Below are 24900 nucleotides of genomic sequence, written 5' to 3'. Positions count from 1 at the left end.
CCCACCATTTCCCTGCAATGCCACTCTACTTCGCATTCAGTGCCCCTCACCATCCCTCCCCTATAAACCCTCAAAGCCCACCTGAAACTCTACTGGCAGAGCAGAATTTGAGAATCACTTAGTCATCTACCCCCTTTGGAGAAACAGCTATCTAAACACATATGTATTTCACAGTAGCTCATAACAAGCTACACTTGTTGACTCGCCATAAGGAAGATTATTTATATCCTGTTCTTTCATATGTTTTCCTCTCCACATTCAGGGATGAGATCATCCTCTCTGAGAACACGATGACTTTTTGGATCCCCCTTAGGATGATGGTTAATAATGAGACTTAACGTTCCTAAGAAATGTCACTTTTTCCCTGTAAATTTAAAGTCTGCAAAGACTGACTGCCATTCTCCTTCCTCAGTAATAATGTAGGAGAAAAGCCTTAGGAAATGTTCAATTGCAATTGTGTAACCCATATTCTCTATCCCTATTAGAATTAGTGTTTCTCTAATGTATTACAATTCCTGAAATTCTTCATTGAGCTAGAAGTACCTTACCTCTTTCTTACAAAAGTACTTGAGAGATGTTAGAACTTTGAGGTCACTGATGTGGCACTCCAAAATGCTCCATAGCACACATGTTGAATTAGTTAAATAATCAAAACCAGGTAAATATTAGCTGAATTTACTGCTTTAAGGAGCTCAGTACTCAATTTTAAATGAGGCTGAGGACTTAAAATTAATTGCCCAAGCAATGGATCCTGAAGTGCTAAGCTTACTTTTAAGGCAGGGCCTACCCAGGTAAGTAGGATCTTTTGGCAAAATAGTGGACTTCTATTTATGCATTTTAAAGGGTGTGTGTTTACCTGTAAAAATTAACTTCATATTATGTGAGAAATTGTGAAGTAGCGGGAGGGTCCTTTGGGAAGACATGTTTAAGCTGCTCCTGTGAGGGTAGGTCCTTCTCAGTTGGCCTTTGGGTTTCAGCCCCACTGAATTTTTCTAATTGGTGCTATCTCCTAAAGCACTTTTTAAAAGAATGACAAGCTATTAAATGTAAGCTAGACTTATGATAATCCCATAAAGACATTTCATGCCCAATACTTCAGCAAAAGAATTTTTGATATTGCTTCATAACTCAACTAATTAAATTTGACTTATACTGAAATGTGGCAAGTATAGGAAGTGCCATATTTTTCTTCAAAATGTGCTAATCCACACATAATCAGCCTTTTCAAACTGAGATCGTATGACCTTTGTCAGTTTTCTCTGTTTAAAAATGTTCCAGCTAAAAGCTTAAAAGGAAATGAGAGAAATGAATTACCTATTTTTGAAATAAGTTTCTAAGAGATGTTAGATTTACTCATGTTCTTAGAAAAATTAAATATTCCTTTTCTCTTATGACTAGTATAATACTTTGCTATAAAATATTTTTTCATTGACCAAATTAATCTTGAATCAGCATTATATTTCAGATTCTGAGTTTATATAGCTTAGTGTTATTAAAGGAATGGAAACTGGCTTGGCTGCTATGAAAACACAAGACAGAGTGGTCATTAGTAATAGACATCTAGGAAGTCTTTCATTTTTCAAACATTACCACCTGATTTGACATCATGGAGAAAACTTTTTCTGCCATCTCCATTCTCCTTTTCTCAGAGTAACACAAAATAAACCTGACCCCTGACTTCTCTTCTTCCCTTACCCCAAGATAGATTTTATTTACATGCACATAAATATACATACAACATAATACAGTCTATTCACAAAGTATGCAATGTAATATTGTAACCTAGAAAAGGCTATATACCCTTCTCTCCATGCGTTGTGAAGATTATGAAAAACAGAAATTCCCCAGAGAGCTTTTGAGACACTGGTTTGAATAATGATTACTGTTTACTTATCTCAGCCATTCCAACATCCCCAAATCAAAACTCATTTCTTTCTTGTTCTTATAGGTTTATTGGTGAATGGCTGAGATAAGACCAGTAATAGTTACCCACCACCTCCTCTTGTGTTTGGGCTGCGTGGAGAGAAGGGGGCGGGGAGGCAGCATAGCCCAGGGAGTTGTATCGATAGGACAGATAGCAGTGATCTAGAGAGCCTTTAAAGAAATTGGATTCATAGGAGCTTCGAATGTGAGGAACTGAGAATCTGAATATATAATCTGCCACAGATCACAGGTCAAACCAGCCTCATTTTGCCAGGAAAATATATCATCCTTTTGTCTCTGACAGTAATAATTTTTGCATAATTTCCTGGAAGAAGTAAGCACAGTGGTCATATATACCCAGCATGGGTGAGAAGAGGTTGTCCTGTTTCAACACAATGAAATTTGCTTTCCTGAAGTAATAGGTACATACTACAACAACCTATTTGTAATATGCCACATACCTTTTGAACTTCATATTAATCTCATACATGTGTACTATTAATTTGCTTAGAAAATCCTTCATATGAGTAATTCCAAAGTACCTGTCATTGCAAATGGTAGTTTGCAAATTCTTTTTTTATACTATTTGAAAATTCATCGGGTAATCTACAGAAAACCTATCATCTTTATGCCCTCCTCCAAGAATTATCTGTAGTATTCTAAAATATTACACAATTTTTAAAGTGAAACAAAATTTGAAGTGGATGTTTGAAGAGTAATAAGATTAAAATGGCAAAACAAATTTAATCATGTAAGCAATTCTTCTCTTTTACAAACCTGAAAGAAAAGCAAATTGGCATTTGTGAAATTTTCTTTGTCTAATAAATAGCCTCACTTTACAATAATGCCAATGACCCCAGTTTAATTAGGTGCAATTAATTTTGTGCAAGTGAAATTTGACATCTTGCTAGAGGCATATCCAGCTGTACTCTGTCTTATGAATTTTATTATTATCGCCAGTGAGAATTCAGTTGTCAGAGCTACTGCAAAAGGGTGGGAGACAGGGAGAAAAAGGCCACAGGGCTGCATTTTATATTTAAAAATGGCTCCAGTGGACAGCCAAATGTTTAATTAAAAGAACTTCTAGAAATGATTTTTCATTGGTGCATCATCTTTGACAAGTTATCATGACTTTATTACTGAAATTTCCACTCCCTTTAGACAGTGGTCTCTCACATGTGTCTGGACACACAAAGCTCATATGAAGACCAGCTCCTTTGAGAGTTTACATAAGCACTCACTGCTATGAGAAAACAGCCTCACTGACTGCACGTGAGCTCTGTCATCTGGAGTTTTAACACAATCCTTTCGTTCAGTATTTTTGTAAAATTTTCTGTGCCCCTCAGATTATTCTCATTCAGATTATCACATGCATTAAAAACCCATGGGGCTTCCCTGGTGGTGCAGTGGTTGAGAATCTGCCTGCCAATGCAGGGGACACGGGTTCGAGCCCTGGTCTGGGAAGATCCCACATGCCGCGGAGCAACTGGGCCCGTGAGCCACAACTACTGAGCCTGCGCGTCTGGAGCCTGTGCTCCGCACCAAGAGAGGCTGCGATAGTGAGAGGCCCGCGCACTGCGATGAAGAGTGGCCCCCACTTGCCGCAACTAGAGAAAGCCCTCGCACAGAAACGAAGACCCAACACAGCCATAAATAAATAAATAAAATTTTAAAAATACGTTTAAAAAAAAAAACCCATGGAAGATATTTCAGAAAACCGTTGCCAATTAAATGGTGACACATGCCTCCTTAACACTTAGAATTTTTTTTGTTTTTTGTTGTTTGTTTTGGTGATGTGCCTTGCGGCATGCGGGAATCTTAGTTCCCCAACCAGGAATCCAACTTGCTGCCCCTGCAGTGGAAGCGTGGAGCCCTAACCACTGGACCACCAGGGAATTCCAGAATTTTTGTTTTAGTTATTGAAAAGTCCTTTCAGGTTTATTTGGGTATATATTTTTATCACATGTGTCTTTTGTGCATACAAAAAAATAAGAAAAAGTGAAATTGGTTAAGGTAGTCCTACACCCTTTTCACATTCACAATTCAGTTCTCCATTTAACCGCTTTCCCTTAGAGTTGTCCATCTTTGCTTTTCCCCACAGTGTCACCCTTTGTGCCATCAGGAGGTGCTGTGCCTCACCTTCCAAGCCACTGTCCCCCATTCTGCAGGTTTCGATGCTGGCACTTTTTTATTATCAGAAGGCATGAATGGTCAACTACCAGAGCCCACCTCTTCTTCAGTGGTCCTTATATGGTTTGTTGGCTGACAGAGTTACAGCTCAGTAGAGCAGTCATGCCACCAGCTGCATGGGTGGCTGAGATTGTGAAACATACCCCGACGTTGAAGATGGCCAAAGATGAATAACCATGTGTCATAGAATTAATGCAATTCAGTAAATCTACTGCATTCTTTTTAATGACTGAATAGAATCAAATGACCACAAATTAAGTCATGAAACAGAAGGTCTTTGAGATGAAGCTTACTATGGGACCAAGCCTAAATGGCAGCCCCAACATTATTTTAAACATGAACCATAAGAAATGGTGAAAGCAGTGATTCAGTGTTCAAGACAGTAAAAGAATTTGCAATTAAGATTTTCACCAAATCTAACCATACCCCTCAGAAACATCCACAGGCACTGACTCTTCAACTGCCGTATCTTCACCCCAGCCTCACAGACCTTATCACCGGTCCGGAAGGGGATGAGCCTGACTTCAGCTCCAGCAGCTGAAACTCATCAGCAGGTCGGGCAGATACAAGTTTAAACTCTGTCTGGGCTGAGCAGAGTAAATAGGCAGGCTGGCTTTAAAAATACAAAGAGTGGGGCTTCCCTGGTGGCGCAGTGGTTGAGAGTCTGCCTGCCAATGCAGGGGACACGGGTTCGAGCCCTGGTCTGGGAAGATCCCACATGCTGCGGAGCAACTGGACCCGTGAGCCACAACTACTGAGCCTGCGCGTCTGGAGCCTGTGCTCCACAGCAAGAGAGGCCGCGATAGTGAGAGGCCCGCGCACCGCGATGAAGAGTGGGCCCCGCTCGCCGCAACTAGAGAAAGCCCTCGCACAGAAACGAAGACCCAACACAGCCATAAATAAATAAATAAATAAGGAGTTAGTTGTATTGTGGAATGTGGAACCATATCAGCGAACTTTAAAAAAAATAAAAAAATACAAAGAGTGAAGTGTATATCCTTTACTTGAGAGTCTATCATCTATGCAGATCCAAAAAGGAGAATGGGATTGAGACTGGGTTGGGGAGGGATGGCAACAGTTGAATCAAAGAGTCCATCCACAGAAATGTTCACTTATAAGAAAATTGGTTTCTTACTGCCCTCCCCTGTGCTGGGGGCAGGATCTCCCACCCCCAGCACCCTGCCAAAAGCAAAAGCCCAGCCTGACTCACACGTGAGTCATGGTCCCTGCATAGACACCATCTGAGTCAGACACGCAGCCATCCTCTTCCAGCTGTCAAATACTTAATCCTACTCACCTTTCTCCAACACACAAGCGCTAATCAACTCACCCATTTTCTCTCCTTTGCCTTTTTTAAATTCCTGCTAAAGGCCCACACATAGCAGCTCAGAGGCACTCAAAAGAGAAAAATTTGGAGTCAACTGAATTTCTTCCATGAAAAAATATCTAGGTATATTTCCTGCCACTTTTTCTGTACAGATAGCTCCACATTTTTGTTTACAAACTTGGAATCATAGTATACCTATTGTTTTAGAGCTTGGTTTTTGTTTCTCTCTTTGACTTGACAGTACATCAGAAATATTTGCCCATATTCATAACTGTTCTGTTATATATATTTTTACTAGCTGCATAATGGCCCGTCATATATTTCACCATAATATACTTTTTTTTGTAGTTCTATCAATCTTTTTTTTAAATTGAGGTATAGTTGTTTTACAATGTTGTGTTAGTTTCTACTGTACAGCAAAGTGAATCAGCTATATGTATATTTATATCCCCTCTTTTTTGGATTTCCTTCCCATTTAGGTCACCACAGAGCACTAAGCAGAGTTCCCTGTGCTATACAGTACGTTCTCATTAGTTATCTATTTTATACATATCAGTATATTTGTCAATCCGTAATATACTTAATCTCTTATTGTTAGACATTGAGGTTGTTTCCAATTTTTTGTTTTGTTTTTGTTTTGCTTTTATTTTCATCTTCTCTTTTATTCTTCCATTCATGAATTTATTCTAGCCTTCTTATAGTGCCCTGGCTTCTCACCACACTCTCCTAAAATAAAATGCCAGCTTTGTGACCTTGTATAATTTAACCTCTGAGCCTTAGTTTTCTCATATGCAAAATGGAGATCATAATACTTGTTTTAGGTGTACCTGAGGATTCGAGGTAATATATATGAAGTGCCTACAATATAGTACATGCTCAAAAGTGGTAATTCTTTTTATTTCGGAAAGTAGATTGCTGAGAAATCATTTGGCTTTAATTAAGAGAAAGTAGACCACATTTGGCACCTAGGAGAGATGGCTGTTTTATTCCATTATTATTGCAGTATCAGAAGAGTACTCATTCTGGTCATCAATTAGTGCAGAAAATATTTCTGGTGAAAATGCATTTTTTAACATTAAGATCCTATAATTCCAAATTTAATTACATAGAAGTGGTCATTATTGAAGGAACGAGACACTGATGTGGAATTAGAATCAGCAGCTGTCTGAGGAATGCAAGTATTTATAGCTCCCTAGAGAATCAGGTTAGGCTACAGGGGCTGCTGCTTCACCAGAGAAAAGCTGGTGAACGCTGGTCCGCTTCTCTATCCGTTACTTAAGTAGTGAGAAGATTCTGCGGCCATGTGGAGTCAGATGACTACCAGCCCTCACGCGAACACATACAGATGGAAGGTCCAGAACTAACGAGCCTTAGAAAAGGGAGCAGACAAAAAGTATGCGCAGGATTGGGAGAAGAAAACCCAGAGAGGGTCATTCACACTCCAGCCGCCTTTGGAGCCACCTTCCGTGGCTTTCACTGAGGAAGCGAAAAGCCTGAGTCCTGTAAGATGTGGGGACAGGACAGGACATGAAGAGACATGGTGCCCCCCTTTCCCCCAGTCCTCTCTCTAGCACAGAGTTTGAAACTGCCCTTAACTGCTCTGGGCACATAACGGTGGGAGAGCCGGCTTTCCATCCCTCTTCTGCATTTGCTTCCCTGACCCCGCAGACCGCTTTTCTACTGCAGTTAGTTCCCTGCTCATTCACTCTTCTTGGTTAACACCTTACTTACTAACTAATGTCCAGGTAAGTGAAAGTGTTTCTTTTCTCATCTATAAGATAGGGAGTGTCTAGTAAGTGTTTTTTTGAGTTCTCTTCCAATGCTCTATAAAGTCCACATTTCTATTTGTATATTGTGATTTAATGATGCAAGCATTTGGTACCTGTTAGAAGACCTGATTTCTGTCCCTGGATCAACTACTACTATGCATCCACTTAATATAGGGGTCGTGAACTGTAACATGCCTGCAGGGGCCAGCAAGAAACATAAAGGAATGAAGTAGCCCAGATAAAAGGCAATAGGTGGGACCATAGTGAACTAGAAAGTGTGTGCCCTGGCCAAAGGGGAGGCATCAGCTCAGCACTGGCCAGTCGGTGCCGTGGCGTTTGCAGAGATGTTATTGCCTGATCATCAAATGAACAAACAAATGAACAGTTAAACATCCCCTTTCTTTCTAATATAGTTGTAAAAATCATTTATAGTACTTCTGTGTGTATGATCATATATGTTAGACCAGCAGTGTTTGCACCTGTTATGTGAATATCACTCTTTTTTAAAAAGTCAGCTCAGCCATAAAAAAGGAATGAAATTTTGCCATTTGCAGCAGCATGGATGGACTTGGAGGGCATTATGCTATGTGAAATAACTCAGACAGAGAAAGACAAATACTGTATGATATCACTTATATGTGGAATCTTAAAAAATACAGCAAACTAGTGAATATAACAAAAAAGAAGCAGACTCACAGTTATAGAGAACAAACTAGTGGTTACCACCTTTGGCACCTAGGAGAGATGGCTGTGGGGAAACGGAAGCAGGAGGAGCAACATAGGGGTAGTGGAGTAAGAGGTACAAACTATTAGGTATAAAATAAGCTACAAGGATATATTGTACAACACAGGGAATATAGCCAATATTTTGTAATAACTATAAATGGAGTATAACCTTTAAAAATTGAGAATTACTGTATTGTACACCTGTAACTTATACAACATTGTACAGCAACTATACTTCAATTTTTAAAATTTTTAAATTTTTAAAAAGTCAAATTATCATCCCATGCATTGCACACTCTTTAACAAAAGAAAGTTAACACAATCCCACTAAAGTAAAATAAGAAATAGCAGTATATTTTCACAATGACAAATATTGGGAAGCAGAAACTTTGCCTTTCCTTTTTTTTTTTCAATAGTAATGCTGTAACTTTCATGGTAAATGTCAATACAAAGCAGTCAGTAGGGAAAAGAAGAGTAAGGAGCAAGGTTTGGGAAATGGGAAAGGTATTTCACAATTTATTAAGGAATAGCAGCACCTCATTTTAACCCACCTCAGCACATTCTATAGAGACACTATCACACATGCAGTACACTTACCCAAACCTCAATTGTTCCCACGTTCTTTCTTCACGACAAATCCTTAGAAAAATGAAATGTGTTTACAGCTACCCTTGGGTAATTACAATCCACATTTTATATTCCGTCCCCTTTGAAATTCTCATGAAACAGGAAAAGATAATGGGTGATAATATTCATTATGTAGAAAGCCTTTGAATAATGCATCAGAGATCCATTAAAATAAATAGAGATAATATACTTTAACAGCCCAGCCACAAACTAGTTGGGAATACTGAGTAATGAATGGATGGCATGGCAGGGCCAGAGGCTCTCACAGCCACACTGGTTTTGGACAGAAGATGAGCAATACATGTTTGAAATCCATAGGCATTTCAAAGTTTCCTCTCACTCTGTTTCTTAAGGAAACCATACATTTGCCTTGAAATTATAAGCAACTACAGGAGGCATTATGTGCTTAAAATTATATTGCCATCACAGGCAAGACCTAATAAATCCAAACCTAAGGTTAAGTGCAGTATGGGGGAAAGGCCACTGGATTCAGAAACCAGAGGCCCAGCCTATAGTCTCTTGCTTTGTGATCTTGTACCATTTATCTGTTGCCATGGTGGTGATGTGTAATAAAAACCCACCTACATCAGTGGCATCCGATGATAAGCACTGATTTCTGCTGCTGATCAGAGCTGGGTTCCCGTGGGGCTTACTCGTGTGTCTATGATCGGCTACAGGCTGGCGAGCTGCCGCTAACTGCTTTTGGCTGAGCTCTGTCAGGTGCCTGGGGCTTCAGATGGGACAACGGCCGATTGACTTCTGTGCTACAAAGTCCCTCCTCTGCCAGCAGGCTGAGCTGGGCTTGGTCTGCGGGCAGCGGCAGGGTTCCCTGGGGCAGCGGGGAGTGGGGGGCGGAAGGAGGGGCTCGGAACCGGAATACTGTCACTTCCTCTGCATTCTGTTGGCCAAGGCAAGTCAGGAGGCCAGCCCAAGGGTCCGGAAATAGACTCCACCTCTTGATGGAGAACCCGCAGTCTTATTATAGGGGGACCAGATAGAGAGAGGGGAAGAATTGGGACCATTTTAATAATCAGTCTGTCACAGACCTGGGGCAAGTTATCTGACTTCCTTGAGTAACCGCTGCCTTGCCTGTAATCCACAGGTGGTTGGTTGTACAGCCCAAGGAGAGAATGAAGTGAACACACTTTTAAACTCAAATTCACTGTAACCGTTCAAGTGAAGTTAACTAAGGCGCGATGCAGGGGATAGAACCAAAGAATCTTCAGCTTTTCTCTGTGGATGCTGGCGGTCTAAGCTAGCGCTGGGAGATTCCTGTTTTTAAAATCAGAAAACACCAAATAGTTCTGGGATTCGGAGCTGGCCGTCAGACCAGGCCACTCCCAGTCACTGCAACCCAAGGCCAAGGACAAAGGCCAGATTCCCAATGCTGCTGCCCCACTAGAGGTCACAGCAGACTTTAAGACCATCCCATCACTTCTCCCACGGAGTAAACTGGTCTTGCCCCTGTATTTTGAAAAAGGTATTGTCTTTATACCAAATCATATCACCAGGTAGCTAGGTTTTTGAGATATCCTCTTAGTAGTTAAGATCTTTCCATCTCCATCATTCTCTCAATTCCGAGCATATTTTCATAATATCCCTGCTGACAGTAGTTGGAGGTCAGCACACGTGTTTTCTAAGTAAGTTTTCCTCACTGTAAATGCCAAGTGGACACTGGTGCTGAACAGCCTATCAACTAAATGCTTTCCCGATCCTGGCCAACAGGAACTGTCAGTCAGAAAGCCACGTCCACTCACCCTGAGATGTCCAGGAAGCACACTTAGTCTCTATCTCATCACGTTTCTGAGCCTTCTCCATCCATGACAGCCCCCTCTCCATACCCTCGGCTCCCTGTCAGTAACTCTGGGCTGCAGTGTGGTTTTTCATGGCATAAGGAGAAGAGGTTTCTGGGGTGACCAGGACGCAGACCTTCCAGTAATCAAATCCACAGGCGAGGCAGACATCAAGCAGCCTTTTGCTCATAGCCCTCTGCCGAACGCCATTCCAAACATCAAGTAACCCTGAATTGGATACCTTAAATGATATCACTAATTAACCAGAAGAGGATAGTGTTGTGTTTTCACCTCACACGGTGCTTGAGAGCTCCAAGCAAATTAGCCCCCGGCTGCTGGGGTTTCGCCAGACTGCGTAGCCTGGTTATAGGCGAGCCGCCGCAGTGTGAGGGGCAGGGGCTCTGAGTGGCTGGAGGGAGAGCCTCAGAGCAGCCACGCCTCCCCGGGATGGGAAGGGGTCAGGAACAGGGGCTATCATTCTGGACCCAGTGGCACAGAGGCCCTCAGCAGCACTGGCCGCTGCTTGCGAGCTGTGGTCGAGTTTCCCCAAAGCCGCCTTCATCTTAAACCCTCTTAAAGGCTAAAGGCAAACAAATCCTTCTTGAAACCTGAGTCCGTTTTAAGACGTCTGTACTAAAATCCCCGCTGAACTATTAGCTGTAATATCATATAATTTCCTTTTCCTGAGAGTAACACTTGGCGATTACCGCTATAAGGAATTATAAGGCTCACCCTGTAAGAAGCTCTGCTCAGTTTCCCACGGTGATAATGTGTTACTAAGGCGATTTTCTGAATTTCTACCTGAGGTGTTTTTTCATTTCACTCCGACTACTAAATCCTTCCCTTTTTTTTTTTTTTCTTGGCCTTTCCTGAGTTAGAAACGCTGCGTGGGATAGTTGATTTAGGTCTGAGTTGATCCTTAGCACAAAGGTCAGTTTGGGGGCAGAACAACAGAATTTATGATCAGACTTTCTTCATAATGAAAATATATATCTTTGGATGTTTTAAGCCTTATTTTGCAGTGGTATCATGTGTTATATTTTTATAATCTGTGTATATAGTGTCTTCTTTCTTCTTTTCAAGACTCTAGTTATTCAATAAATAGGAAATACTACATAATCCTTGATTCGAATTAAGTTTAATTTAAAATGTCTTTTTTAAAGTATGACTTTAAAATATGTCTGTTTTTCATTTGCACTTTTTTAATTTCCACTGTTGTCCAATCCATGGATCTTGAGTTTTATTGTTAAAAATGGGTTGATTTGGGGTTTTTTTTTACCAACTACAGACAATAAATTTTAAAACTTAATTTATATGAGATCAAAGGGTAACCTGAACATATTACATTTCTCCAGGAAAAAAATATATATATTATAATGGTAGAAAGTTAAAAGGAGACAAATTCCAGCTCAATAAATGTTCAAGCTGCCTAACAGTGAAAGTCAGCTCAGGACGCTCCCAGTGAGTCAGTTGTGCATCAGGAATTGCTGTGACCAGGCCAGGTATTCAAGTAGGTGACTGTAAGGGTCCCTTTACGAAGTCACATCACCTTTAAAATTCTGTGGTTTTTTTGTCTAGGCTTTCAGAAAGTAGAGAAAGGAGGATAATGAACAGAGCACCTGCCCTGTGCCCATCTCTGAGCTCTTTTCATCCTTTCTACAAACCACTGAATTATTCACCCTATTCTACAGATGGGGAAACTGAGGTTCATAAAGTAATGTGCCTTGGGAAAGAAGTAAGGATTCAAACCTAAGTGCTACTGATTCCAAGCACCCTGAGCTGATCACAGCAGAGCCTGTCCCTTTCTGCGGCCAGCCCTAGGCCTGGGTCTGCTTGCCTGCACTGGAGGGTAGTGGGGGAATGGAACTGGACCTACAGAGGGAAAGGCTGCGTTTCTCTCCTGGGGAAAATAAGCTGGGACTTTAAGTCGTTAGAGAAGTTAACAATAGGTGGCGGTACATACCCATAACAATGATGGTGCCTGTGTTAAATCAGTACATTTTCTTTTTCTGAGTTCTGTATTGTTTTCAATCAAAGTGCTTTAAATGAGTCATTTGAGCAATTTATGCAGAGCATCCCTACCCATTTGAATAAAAAAAAAAAAAAAAGCAAATGGGAATGTCAACTATCAGACGAGTTGCTCTTTGCATTTCTCACTGTGACAATAACAACGCCAGAGCAGATTTGGTGCCCCCTGTCCTAAACCTGGCTTACAGGAGCCTCCTTATGACCCCTTGCTGCTTAGGAGTTTCCTTCTGCCTTTTCTTTCTCTAAACTTACAGACTGGGACTACTAAGGATGCTAAGAAAGTGCTTCTTGAAAAACACTTTGTTGTCAAACAGCAATGAAATGTGTTCAACTTCAAATGAAGGTTAGGACACAAGAGTTGGATCCACAGCCTGGTTGCGTGTATAGCAGATACACAGCCGGCTGGCCCTTTGTGACCACATTTCCAGCAACATACCTCTGGAGCTTCCCGGATTCGCCACAAACATAACGAGCTCCCAAGACATCTCTGCCTCTGAGGCTCTGTACGCGAGGCAGTCTGTAGAGCCTTGTTGTGTTCCAACGTTCCGCTTTTCTGACTAAGCTGGAGGTTTCCTTAAGTTTCTCGAGGGTGAACCTCTGGTGTGTTTTTTTCTTAATGACATAAATGGGCTCCCTTGGTTGGCTTTTGACAACCGCCTCAAATAAGATTTTCCTTCAGACGACCTTATTCTATTTGGGAAAAAAAAGGAGTCTTTCTTCGGAGAGCTCTGGCCCCGGGATGCTGGATCTAATGAGCATCATTGGATTGTCCCCGTGGGGCAGGACACTAGATGACACCAGGCAGCCTTATTTGGCTGAGGACCCATTCCTCTTCATCGACAAAAAAATGTAAACTCAGTGTCTCAACGCATTTTTATTGTGTACCAACTATGTGTTTGGTATTGTGCTGGGGGCTATAATGTGGCCTGAAATTACTTTTCTCCCAGCGTGAATTTGTGTGTGGAAAAAAACCTAATACAGTATGAGTTACAAGTTATCATCTTATCATTTATCGACTTATCAAGTTATCCTTCTTATCTTCTAGTAAAAGTTATCATTTATGAGTTGGGAGTAATATTGATCACTCACTGCTCTCTGTGAAGAACACATTAAACTACTTTCTTTAGCAAAATCAGGCAGTTCTTTTGGATGCTACCAGATAACAAATAGCTGAATGGAATGAGTGTCCTGTTTGCTTCTGCCCAGCCTGCAGAGTGGGATGAACCTGCAGATATGCTTTGTCAACGACAGCGGCAGCGATAAGGACAGCGATGCTGATGACAGCAAGACCGAAACGAGCTTGGACACCCCCTTGTCTCCCATGGTGAGTCCCAAAGCTGCCACTGAGGCTCAGAGTGTGCTTTCCTGGTCATTTAGCTTCTTTTCTGTTGTTAGTCAGAAGCAAACATTTCAGAGATTAAAAAAGAAATGTCTCATGACATTTCTTGACATGGCATGCTCCTAAAATTTGACAGTGATTGAAAACTCAAAACTGTGATCCAAGAAGGATACATAAGCTCTGTTAAAGTTAGCGACTACTTTCATATTAAATCATAAGAGAAATCACATAGACCCTAAAAATTATAAAAGAAAATACACTATATACCAATCCTTCCCCACTGGGCTTAGAAATATGAGCACAGACTAGCAATGGGACACATTTTAAAAGGCAGGGGATGGGGTCCAGGCAGAGGTGGGAAGGCTAGCACATAGATGTTGCTCAGAGAAACCAGCAAGGTAATGTGGGTTAAACATTGGTTACTATTCCTTGCACACATATTACAGAAGATGGCTTGATGATCCTGGGTGCTTGTTGCTGGATTTCTTTCCTCTCTGGGAGGTCTATCGCCTTTCTTACCAAAAACTAACTAACAGGAAACCGTGTTGGTTGTTGAGTGCAATGCCGCGTCAGAACTTCATTGGATATCTGAGATCCTGTCCGCTCCAGGGAGCAACGCACCGCCTTAGCTCTGGGTTAAATATTTTGCTGTGTCTGTTCACTTCAAGAAAGTTTTGAGAGTAAGAATCAAAGAAATGTCTCAAGTTTGTTACAAATATATATTCTCCCTATTATTAATTATGTTACTTTTTATGCTAAAATCAGAGTCTATCACTGACTGAGGAAATAAAGTAGCTTTTAAAATGTTACTTGCGATTGGTACAAATCAAATCAAGAGTTGAGTCCCTTGATGGAGGGGACTCTTGGCTGCTTTGAGAGAGGGCTCAGGGAAGACTGTAGCTCATCTCCAAAGATGGTACCCGGCACGCAAAGCTCAGGGCTGCTCTTTTTCCCTTCACAGAGCAAACAGAGTTCTTCCTATTCCGATAGAGACACTACTGAAGAGGAATCCGAATCCCTGGATGACATGGATTTCCTCACAAGGCAAAAGAAATTGCAAGCCGAAGCCAAAATGGCCCTTGCCATGGCCAAACCAATGGCCAAAATGCAAGTAGAAGTGGAAAAACAGAACAGGAAAAAGTCTCCCGTCGCTGATCTTGTAAGCAGCGAACGCTGAAACGCAAGCGAGTGTTTGGTGGCTGCAAATGGTTGAGGCTGTCCCAGTCCTTTCCCAGAGTTATGCAAACTTGGGTTTTTACAAGGCAGTGTGTAAAACGTACTGTCATTGAGAAATATTTAAGTCTGTTTCTTTTTCCTTCCTACTGTATCACTGAAGGATACACACGCAACAGATTTCACAAAAGTAAACTTTGCTCTTGATTCATATCTACTGTGTTTCTTAGGGGCAGTATTAGCTGTCATGGGAATATTTTAATTCCTTTAAAGCAGTCTCAGTTTAAGAACCCATTGCTATGGCAAACTCACTATTGCTTTAGCTCTTGTTCCCCCCTTTTCAACGAAGACAGTATGGCAGAGTGGATGAGAGCCCTGGGCTTTGGAGCTTAAGACTAGCTCTGCCATTGACCTACTGTGGGGCTCTGGACACGTCTCAGTTTTCTCATCTATAAAATGGGAATAATAATAATAGCTGTGTCAGAGCACGATTGTGGAAAAAGTAGTCAAAGCACTTAGTACAGTGCTTGTAGCGTGCTATAAGTTAATGAATAGCTGATATTATTAATTTTATCCATGTCACTGACATTACTTGAGCTCCCTGGTAATTCATTTGTGGATGTAATAATTGACTCTCAGTTGTAGACCAGTCCAAAAGCTTTTGATTTGAGTAGTGTCCCATTCTGATGCCAGTAGTGTTTCAGATGATGTGCATATATGGAGGGCCTCACATTGGGAAAGTCAGATGGGGAAAGCTTTTAAGCAAGGAACCTGAAGTGGGTGAATGAAGGTGGGTCTTTTAGGAGAAAACTGGGTCGTACGTTCAGTGTGCTTGCTGCTCACACCTCCATTTCTTCCCTTTCTGTCTTCAGCTGCCACACTTGCCTCATATAAGTGAATGCTTGATGAAAAGAAGTTTAAAGCCCACTGACCTGAGAGACATGACTATTGGGCAGCTACAAGTGATAGTCAATGATCTCCATTCCCAGATAGAAAGTAAGTGTAAGATGCTCTGGAAAATGGGATATTAAGTGTAAAATATCATGGGATGGATAGTACTATTTCCTTGATTCAGTTCCTTGGTACGTTTCATTGGGGTCCTCCTGTGTACTTGCAAGGAAAAGAAGAGAATCACAAGGCTCTCTTTTTGTTTTTGTTTTTTTTACTGTAAAATGTTGAGAAACTTTAAGACTTTTTCAAGGTTCACAGAGGTTAGGGATCCTTTTTATTCATCTGAAATCCCCAGCTCCCAGCACAGTGCCTGGCATATAGTTGGCTCCCAACACCTGTTTGTAGAATACAATTTAGTAGTTACAAGTCATTTATTATACAGCTATACGCTCAGCTTTACTTGCACGTACATTCATTTTAGGTCATCAAATTCTATTCGACTTATGCTGTGGGACTCCAGGTGGTGAAAGTATATGTGACCGATATGTGAAAATTATAGGGTGAGAAAGCGTGGGCCTTTTCCCCCCAGAATGAAGAAGGACCTCTACCGGAAGTGTGCAGGGCGGGTGGTGAGTGAGTGGCATTCACTCGAAGTGATTGGTTACGCAGAGAAGGGCAGGTGCTGGACCAATGAGAGAGCTCGCTCACTGGGAAAGCGTGCTTAGCCCAGGTGAACTCACGAGCCCTCCAGCCTCTGGAACATACAAGTCCATAAAGTCCGTAGGCTGATAGATTAAAACCACCTAAGAGACATGCCAACCAAATGCAAACCAACTATAAAAAAGCATTGAGGAGCCAAGCGGGGAAATTCGAACACTGACTAAATGTTTTATTAAAGATGTATTTACTTATTCAGGTACAATAAAGGTATTGTGGTTATGTTAAATTTTTTTAAAAACGAGCCCTGTCTTTAGAGACACATACTGAAGCATTTACAGATGAAATAATATGATGTCTGAAATTCGCTTTCAAATGATCTAGTGGGAGAAGGGGTGATACATGAGTCAAGACTGGCCATGAGTTGATAACTGTTGAAGCTGGCTGGATGCATGGGGCAGGGGGATTCCTTAAACAATTCTCTTTACTTTTGTATCTCTTAGAAAATGTCCATAATAAAAAATTTAAAACTTCATACGGAAAAGACATTCCCACGCACTATGCAGGGACTCTACTGAGTACTAGTATAAAAAGCTACCCTAAGAACCCACTAGAAAAAATAAAATTGGATGTATTCAGTGGCAGGTTAATACCTTCAGCATTTTAAAATCAAGAGAAAGGATTTAACATTTTAATTAGGAAACCATAGATTCACAGGCTTTCTAAAAATTCTACTACATTTTAATTTTAGTTGAGCATAAATCACTAGGAATTAAGGACTTAAAAGGCTTTCTGATCTTTTACCACTGAAACATCTTCCTTAGACTTTTAAATAATAACATTGACAGCTAGTCCTTTTCAGGAGCAGATAGAGTTTTAGACCTCTTTGTATGACTTTTTTTCTCCTTTTTTTAAATTGAAAACTAATCTGAACTAAAGGCAGACAAATGCATCATTTGAGGTCAGGATCTCTGAAAACATTTCCAAGGAGGACCTTGCTGAATACCCCCTTCCTTTCTTTGGTTTCTGGGCCCAGAGCTCTTGCTAAATGAATGCTATCCCTCATGTGTCCACATGTCCAGACCTAGAAGCTTTCATTCTTAGCTGATGTGAGGGGGAAAAAGCAAGAGAGAGCCCCCTGCTTGTTTATATTTTTCAATGGCAGAAGCCAAATTAAACCCAGTACACTGATTTCAGGAAGACTAGTTATGTTTCCATCTATTTTATGCCCAGTATAAATCCTAAAGAATATTTTCCTCAGCACCCATTGTCCAGAGAACTCAGGGGTTATTTCTTCAGGTACACATCTGGTTCTCCCACAGCTTTAGATATTACTGTTTCCTAGAACAACCTGCACGTAGGGCTGCTTCTCCCCTCGACCCCGAGGAGCCTTTGAGCATCCTCAAGGCGCCTTCCTCCCCAGCGAGGGGTCTGATGGGGTTCTTGTCGGGTGCAGTGGCCCCTCCAGCTCTCCGTGTGGCAGGAGCACCCTGAAGATGAACGGTGGGAAACTTAACGTGACCCAGACTTCTGCGTTCACATTTCTTGAAAACAAAATCCCGCTTCTTCTAACAAGCTCTTTTCCTAACAGCTAACAATTTCTTTTCCCACTCTAATGTGAATGTAATTGGATATACTTTGTACTCCTTTTCTTTCAACACTTCTATAAGTATGCAAGCTAGTCGTGCTCTCAAATTGGTGACTTCTCCTGGGCTTATGAGAAGCTAATGTAAGAGCTCTACATTTTAGCAAAGATAGTCTCCTACTGTGTTTAGCTGTTTGTGTATATGTATGTATCGTACGTACATGCATAATGGTCCATAAGTAGTTCCACGTCCTGACTTAGATGCAGTTTTATCTATTTCTAAAGGCTTTCGTCTCTTTGCCCCAGGCTTGAATGAGGAGTTGGTCCAGTTGCTCCTCATCCGAGATGAGCTGCACACAGAGCAAGACGCCATGCTGGTGGACATCGAGGACTTGACCAGGTCAGTGGTGCCTCCTCTTTCCAAAGAAGGGAAGAAGCCTGGGATGGTTGGAAGTCTAAGAATTAAGGCACGAGTGAGCTCTAGAGAACTGCTTTCCTTACTTCCATGAGTAACTCGCCTAATCTCTGCTGGTGTCAGCTGTTTAGATGGAGGGGAAGCGGCCAAAACTGCTCCCATCCAAATGCATGGCTTCTTCACAACCATCCTCCCCTAGTGATGGATTGTAAGTGCATTAGAACTTCGTCCACCCCCGCTTAAATCAGGTCAGCAGTTCTGGCCTAAGGACTTTATCCTGAAGGACTGTCCCCTTGAGAGTCGTCCCTAAGCCATTCCATGCTGGCACGATTCCAGCACGTGGTGGGTGCCACCAAGTGGCACTTGCTGTTATATGACCCGACTCTTGATCGCATCTGCCATGCCCGGAAGGCAAGGACACTGGCATCTTTCCACAGCACCAGCGCCACCAGATTGCTCTCACCATGGGGAGACTCCAAGACTTGAGTTTCTAGCTGGGCCTGGTTCCGAGCGCCTGTCTGTAAAGAGGTAAAGAATGCTTCCTTCCCTGGGGGATAGGGAAACTAGGCTAATGCTGGTCAAGATCTTGCATTTCTTCATAGTTTTCCTTGTGGAAAAGCCTCTCGCCATAAGTGTATAAAGTATATGAAATACCGTGAGCATTCCTATGATCCTATATTGTATTTACGATGCCACCTTCTCTGAGACAGTTTATAGGAAGTCTTTAAACCACAAGGCAACAGTTACTATTAATCCCAGAAATGGTATTCAGAGAGTAGAAGCTCCCAAGGAGAGAAAGAAAACTGCTTATCACGGTAACATAAGGAATTAACCACGTGATCCAGAACCATCCAAGAGAAGTTTGAAAACATATGTAGTGAAAATGCTCTCAGCACTCACCACAGGGACCACTTCTCAATGTGTAACACTGGGTAAAATATTTTTCTAAATGCAGTGTTATAAAAATAGCTTGGGTAGCAAAATAAATGCTGCAGAACTATGTTTAAGTTTGTGTTTAAAGACCCATGGGCAGCACTCTGTTTTGTATGCTTTGGATGTTATATTGTCTCACCCCTAACAAAAAAAACAAAAACAAAAAAACCCAGAAGGTCTTCTCGTACCTTCTTAGCATATTTGCCTGCATGTGAAATACAGTAACACTCAAATACTATTATTGCCCCCTACAGCTGTATTCAGGCACTGCACCAACAATTGTAAGACACCTGCCTTTTTGTTAGGCTAAAAACTTTGCATATAGGGATTAAGATTATGGGAAATCAGTAGTGAAATATACAACCAGGACATGCATCTTCTGAAAAATATATAGACTCTTTCGTCAATTCTGTGGCTTGCCTATGATGACAGAGACCGTTTCTCTGATCCTCAGAGCGGCGTTGGCACCCCTCGTTGCAAACACGACATTCAGAGGCTCCTCCCTTCTCTCAGAGTGTTAGGCTATTACTTAGGTTTGCAGTGAATTTTGCTTATCCCTTCAGATGGTGTGATCATGGGAGACAGGGTGGGCAGAACCATGGGGTTCAAAGGAGAGGAGTCACTAATATAAAGGTACTAGAGGATCCCTTTAAATTAGAGCAGGTGGGGAGAAGTTTCTATGCCCATTCCTGGCTGCAGAAATATAATTTTGCTCATGGAGGGATCTAAGGATACTTAAACTTCCCTAAAGGTAGCAGTGCCAGAGTTTTGCAGCCGGATCCCAGAAGGCCGAGAGCATGGCCGCTGGGAAGCCCTGTTCACCTATTCCCTTTACCTGTGCAGCTCCTACCATTCAGGTGTCAGTTCAGATCGGTGGTTCTCAATTTTGGCTGCACATTGGAACCACCTGGGGAGCTTTTAAAATACTGATGCCTGGGTGTCACTCCCAGAGATTCTGATTTAATTATTCTGTGAAGTAGCCTGTGCATTAGGAGTTTTTAAATCTTTCCAGATGATTCCAATGAACAGCCTAATTTGAAAACCATGGGTTTAGATACTTCTTTAGAGAAGTGCTCCCTGATCCCCCAAGACTGACGTAGGACCCTCTGTGCTCCTGGCAGCATGGCATCCCTCCCAAGTAGAGGCTAATCCTATTGTGTTATATGGTTTACAACCAACCTGGCTATCAGCCCCCTGAAAGCAGAGACAACACTATTTTCATTCATTGCTGTGTCCCCAGAACCTAATACAGGGCCTGCCAAGTACATAGTAGGTCCTCAATAGGGATTGTTGATAAAAAGAAGTCCTTGTGGGGCTTGAGTGAAATAAATCCTAATAAAGACTTTATAAATAGTTGACGAGAACCTTTTGGTTTTATGGACGGAAACCCTTTCCCTCCTTTGTTTACAATTTTAATGAAATTCACCCTTGTATGTATGTCTCAAAATAACACCCAGCTTTTAATATTTTCTGAAGCTCTTGCCTGCCTGTTCTTTCCTTCTCTCTCAGAAAACCCCTTGTTGTTTGTATGCACGCACACACACCACACACACACACACATACACACACAGAGATACATATTTTAAAACTGCTATAAGAACTATACTTTAATTAGCTACCATGGAATCTTAGTCACTGGGCATCAAAATATTTCTTGAGCTGAATTTGTTCAAGTGAGGCCCATGAGTTACTTTATGAAAATGATAAAAAAGATGGTCTGCTAGAAGGCATAATTTCTTTTTTAGGAATAGGGTGCTATTGATGTCTTTTTCCTGAGTCCCTTTGTTGGTAAATGAATATCAGAATATTCTTTGTGGGCTGATGCGTGTGGCAGGGACGCTGCTGTCACTTCTCTGTTTCTGAATGTATTTGTGGTCTTCCCTGTAACACAGATGGGAGACATTCTGCATAATACCAGTGAGTTAAACTTGATGTCACTGACTACCCAAGTCTAGGCAGCACCCAGAAACTGCCCCTGGACCTTTGATGACAGCTGGAAACCACACCCTTAGATGCTTTTCTCTTGCCAGATTTATAATTTCCTAAGATCCTCCTTCAAAACATTTGTTTCTTGCAGCCTTCAGAACCTGCCACTCTCTGGGAAGACGTTTACTTAGTGCCGGATCGAGTGATGTAAGCAGCTTGGCCATTCCTCCCACTCCGTCTCCACTGGCCAGCTGCTGGTTAGCCCAACTTTGGGCTCACAGGCCGTAATAGGGCTTGATGAGTAAGACTCACCACACCCTGTCCCCCCCTCACTGCCGTGATCATGCCCTTGGGACTAACTGAGGGGGAAAAAATATGCAAATGTGGGAAATCTTGACATCCACAAAGACCTACCGTTTGTTTGGAAGACATTAGCCTTTGTAAGAATAAAATTGAACTATTGTATTATTAACAAGAGCCTTGTTAATACTTAGATTTGCATCTATGTGCCTGTTTGGATAAAGTAGACACGCAGTTACTTTCTATCACAACACCTTGTTTTGACTTTTTGCTTAGCACTTAATCTTCTATCTGCTATCTCCTTGCTTGCTGTCTGTTCCTTTCTTGTCTCTTTCCATCAGAATACATGCTCCATGAGAACAAAGATCATTGTCTGCTCACCACCAAATCCCCAGCACCAGGAGCACAGAGAAGGCACATATTAAACATTTGTTGAATAAATTATCCTAGTTACTTTCCTCTTTTCATTTTTAAACATGGCACTTTTCTTCTCAAAGGAATGTGACATCTACATGTCTCAGGTTAATGCAGTGGCTTACTAAACAAAAGGAATCATACATAGAATATAAAAATTGGAAGAGGGCAAATCCATTTGAATTAAGTACCGTTTCTTGATTCTCTTGATTTCACTATGAGTAACTCCGAGCCTCCGTTTGGAGGATATTTTAGCTGTTGATGGGAAAGCAGTTTGGCTTTCTCCTTAGCACTAAATAATTGTATTATTCATTTTACAGACACGCTGAGAGTCAACAGAAGCACATGGCCGAGAAAATGCCTGCAAAGTGACAAGAAGCCATCCAACCAGAGGACAAGCTAGAATTTATTTTGCTTCTGTGGTTGTAAAAATGCTGTTGCTAAAGGTGGCACAGAAACAAACAAATATCAGTGTTAGTCATCGATAATGTCTGAAGCTTAACGTCCAGTGATTGGCCTTTGCTTCTTAATTTATTTTAATTTTTTTACTGTGCCACTAAATATCAGGCATTTTAATAAAATATTGTTACAAAAAATGTACAGTACTTACACCATCACAAATCATGGTTAATCAAAGAGGGTAGTTTTAACTTTTTTATTTGTTTAGAGATTCTGAGTTGGAGCAGTATTTTACCATTGACTGCTTTCATTCTTCACTGTAGTTTTAAAGAAGAACTGTAAATGACGGTGCTATCCAAGTCAAAAAATACATGCCTGCCTCGTAGTGAAGTTGTAGGTCTCCGTAATATGTATATTTTAATCAGTTTTCAACATTTTGTGAATGTTGACTACCTGAAGTTCATTTTTAGATGTGCTATTAACATTCTGTTGGATTCAGAGGGTTCCTTAAAAGTTTTATGTATAAATATGTAAAATAAAAATTAAAACTTTGTTTCATAGGATATGTCTTTTTGCTCACTAGCAAGCCCTACACTGGCTGTACTTCTTCCCTCTTCACTCTTCCTCAACTGAAATCCCCACCGGGAAGATTTTATCAGTGAAGAAACAAAGGGCTCCGGAGGACAAGAAAAGCAGGGAATCGCCAAGAAGATTGTGGCGAGTATGGGAGTGTGTGTGGGTGTGTGCGCGTGTGCACGCACGTGTGTGTGTGTGTGTGCGTGTGTGTGTGATCCAAAGACGACAACATCAGGCACATCAGAGCCAGCACTGTTACTGCTCAAAGTTATCAGTCTGGAATTTCAATACTTTATTATTTAATAGCTGCTGGCCTTGTCAGAGCCAATGACTGCATCCAAACTGCATTTCCCAAATTAGCCACGTGAACAGATGATGCCTGCATTTACACTTTTCCCAAGGCCAGTTGGTGCCATTTTTCACATTTTAACCACTTCTATTGGTCTCATGAAGAAAAATGCCAAGTCTAAAGCAGATTACAGACTGTTCCTCAATAGGTAGAGAGTTTCAGAAAATCGATGTAATTAGCGAATGTCCACGCAGGTATTAGAGAACCTTAAACTAAAGCTGAGATGAGCAATCAACATTCCAGAACCACCCACAGACCACCTGGTTTCACTATAAGGTCCGTGATGTAATCTGAAGATAGAAGGTTAGTCAGTTTCCTTTTTGAAAAATACCCAGATAGATATTTTAAGTAATTCAGAGTTGCCAATTTTCATAGCCTTCTTATTTTAGTAAAATAGTCCATCTTACACTGAAACACTCATCATTTCTTTATGGGCTTCAATCAAGTTATTTTCATTTGGAATAGAAAAATAATGCAGCCCATAAATATATTTTGGTTTTTGACAGTTGGCTACGGAGCAGGACAGGTTGCTCGCCACTGGGCTGAAGGGTGGAGCCCGAAGTCCTCTTTGCACCAAGGTGTCTAACTGAGCCCCGAAGTCCTGCACCAGCTGTCAGTGCTCCCCTGGGGTGACCCCAGCCCTGAAAATCCAGGCACAGCTAGTGGAGCTTTGTTGCTTCAGCTGGGTGAGAATATTGGTCACTAAGCCAGCGGTTCTCATCTTCAGCGACACAGTGGAATCACTTGGGGAACTTTAGAAACCACGGGGGCCTGGGTCCCACCCCCAATGACACTGATTTAATTGGTCCGGGGTGTGGTGTGGGCAACAGGATTTTTTAAAGGTCCCTTGGTGACACTAATGTAAAGAACCACTGCCTTGGACTTCCTTCTTTTTTAGCTTTGCTTAAACCATTTTTTAGTATTTATTCTTTTTTTCTAATTGAAATATATTCTTATTAATTTGGAACTTTGGGGGAAAGCCAACCTAGGAAGAGTGCCACGAAAATGCCTGAGCCCGAGTGAGAGTGGTAACGTGACCGAAACCTCCTACAGTGACATCTGTAACCTGAAATCCTGACGCTAAAACTCAGCCCACCGAGAAAGACGATCTTCATTTTTTAAATCCTTGCCAGAACTGCCAACTCCAATAAGAATTTAGAAATGAGTTTTCTCTTTGTCTTAAGCAATGCCGCCTCTCTGGTTTGAAATATGTTCTGAAGAAATCCATGGCCTCGAAACGCTTCAGTTGTCTGAAACCCATAATTATAAGTGAAGAGCCCTAACTCGAGAAGGAAGGAAGTGAGATTACACCCACAAGGGCCCCTCAAAACACTTCCGGGGGCAAAGCCAGCTGAAAGAAGAGCAGTTCTCCCCACTGCCCCAAGACCATCAAAGGAGATTATACCAGTGTACCCATGTTCCTTTCACACGTCCCTGCCTCTGGTAGAGATGTCACCAAGTGACTCACCTCCAAGGGGATTCTTTCAAAATTGGGTCTTTCCAGTCCCTTTGATTAGCTTTTTCAGCAAAGATTGGGATTATTCCCAACAGGATTCTTAT

General features: G+C 41.6%; 1 protein-coding gene across 11 annotated transcripts in view; it reads left to right on the top strand.

Moving 5' to 3' along the window:
- Nucleotides 1-22916, top strand: part of SCHIP1 (schwannomin interacting protein 1) — an 801544-nt gene extending 778628 nt beyond the window's left edge. For 10 of the 11 annotated variants that reach the window (XM_061194515.1, XM_061194513.1, XM_061194516.1 and 7 more), the window contains 5 exons: nucleotides 13590-13707; nucleotides 14684-14881; nucleotides 15768-15891; nucleotides 18335-18428; nucleotides 22337-22916. In XM_061194515.1, the coding sequence (XP_061050498.1) occupies nucleotides 13590-13707; nucleotides 14684-14881; nucleotides 15768-15891; nucleotides 18335-18428; nucleotides 22337-22388 (586 nt within the window). In that variant the 3' untranslated portion in view covers nucleotides 22389-22916. Of the gene's footprint in view, nucleotides 1-13589; nucleotides 13708-14683; nucleotides 14882-15767; nucleotides 15892-18334; nucleotides 18429-18880; nucleotides 18972-22336 lie in introns of all 11 variants that reach the window. The other variant, XM_061194514.1, reaches the window with a different exon arrangement.
- The last annotated feature ends 1984 nt before the right edge of the window (nucleotides 22917-24900 follow it).

The sequence above is a fragment of the Eubalaena glacialis genome, chromosome 6, assembly GCF_028564815.1.
Source record: "Eubalaena glacialis isolate mEubGla1 chromosome 6, mEubGla1.1.hap2.+ XY, whole genome shotgun sequence".
NCBI lineage: Eukaryota > Metazoa > Chordata > Mammalia > Artiodactyla > Balaenidae > Eubalaena > Eubalaena glacialis.
This window is presented reverse-complemented; position numbering and strand designations above follow the sequence as displayed.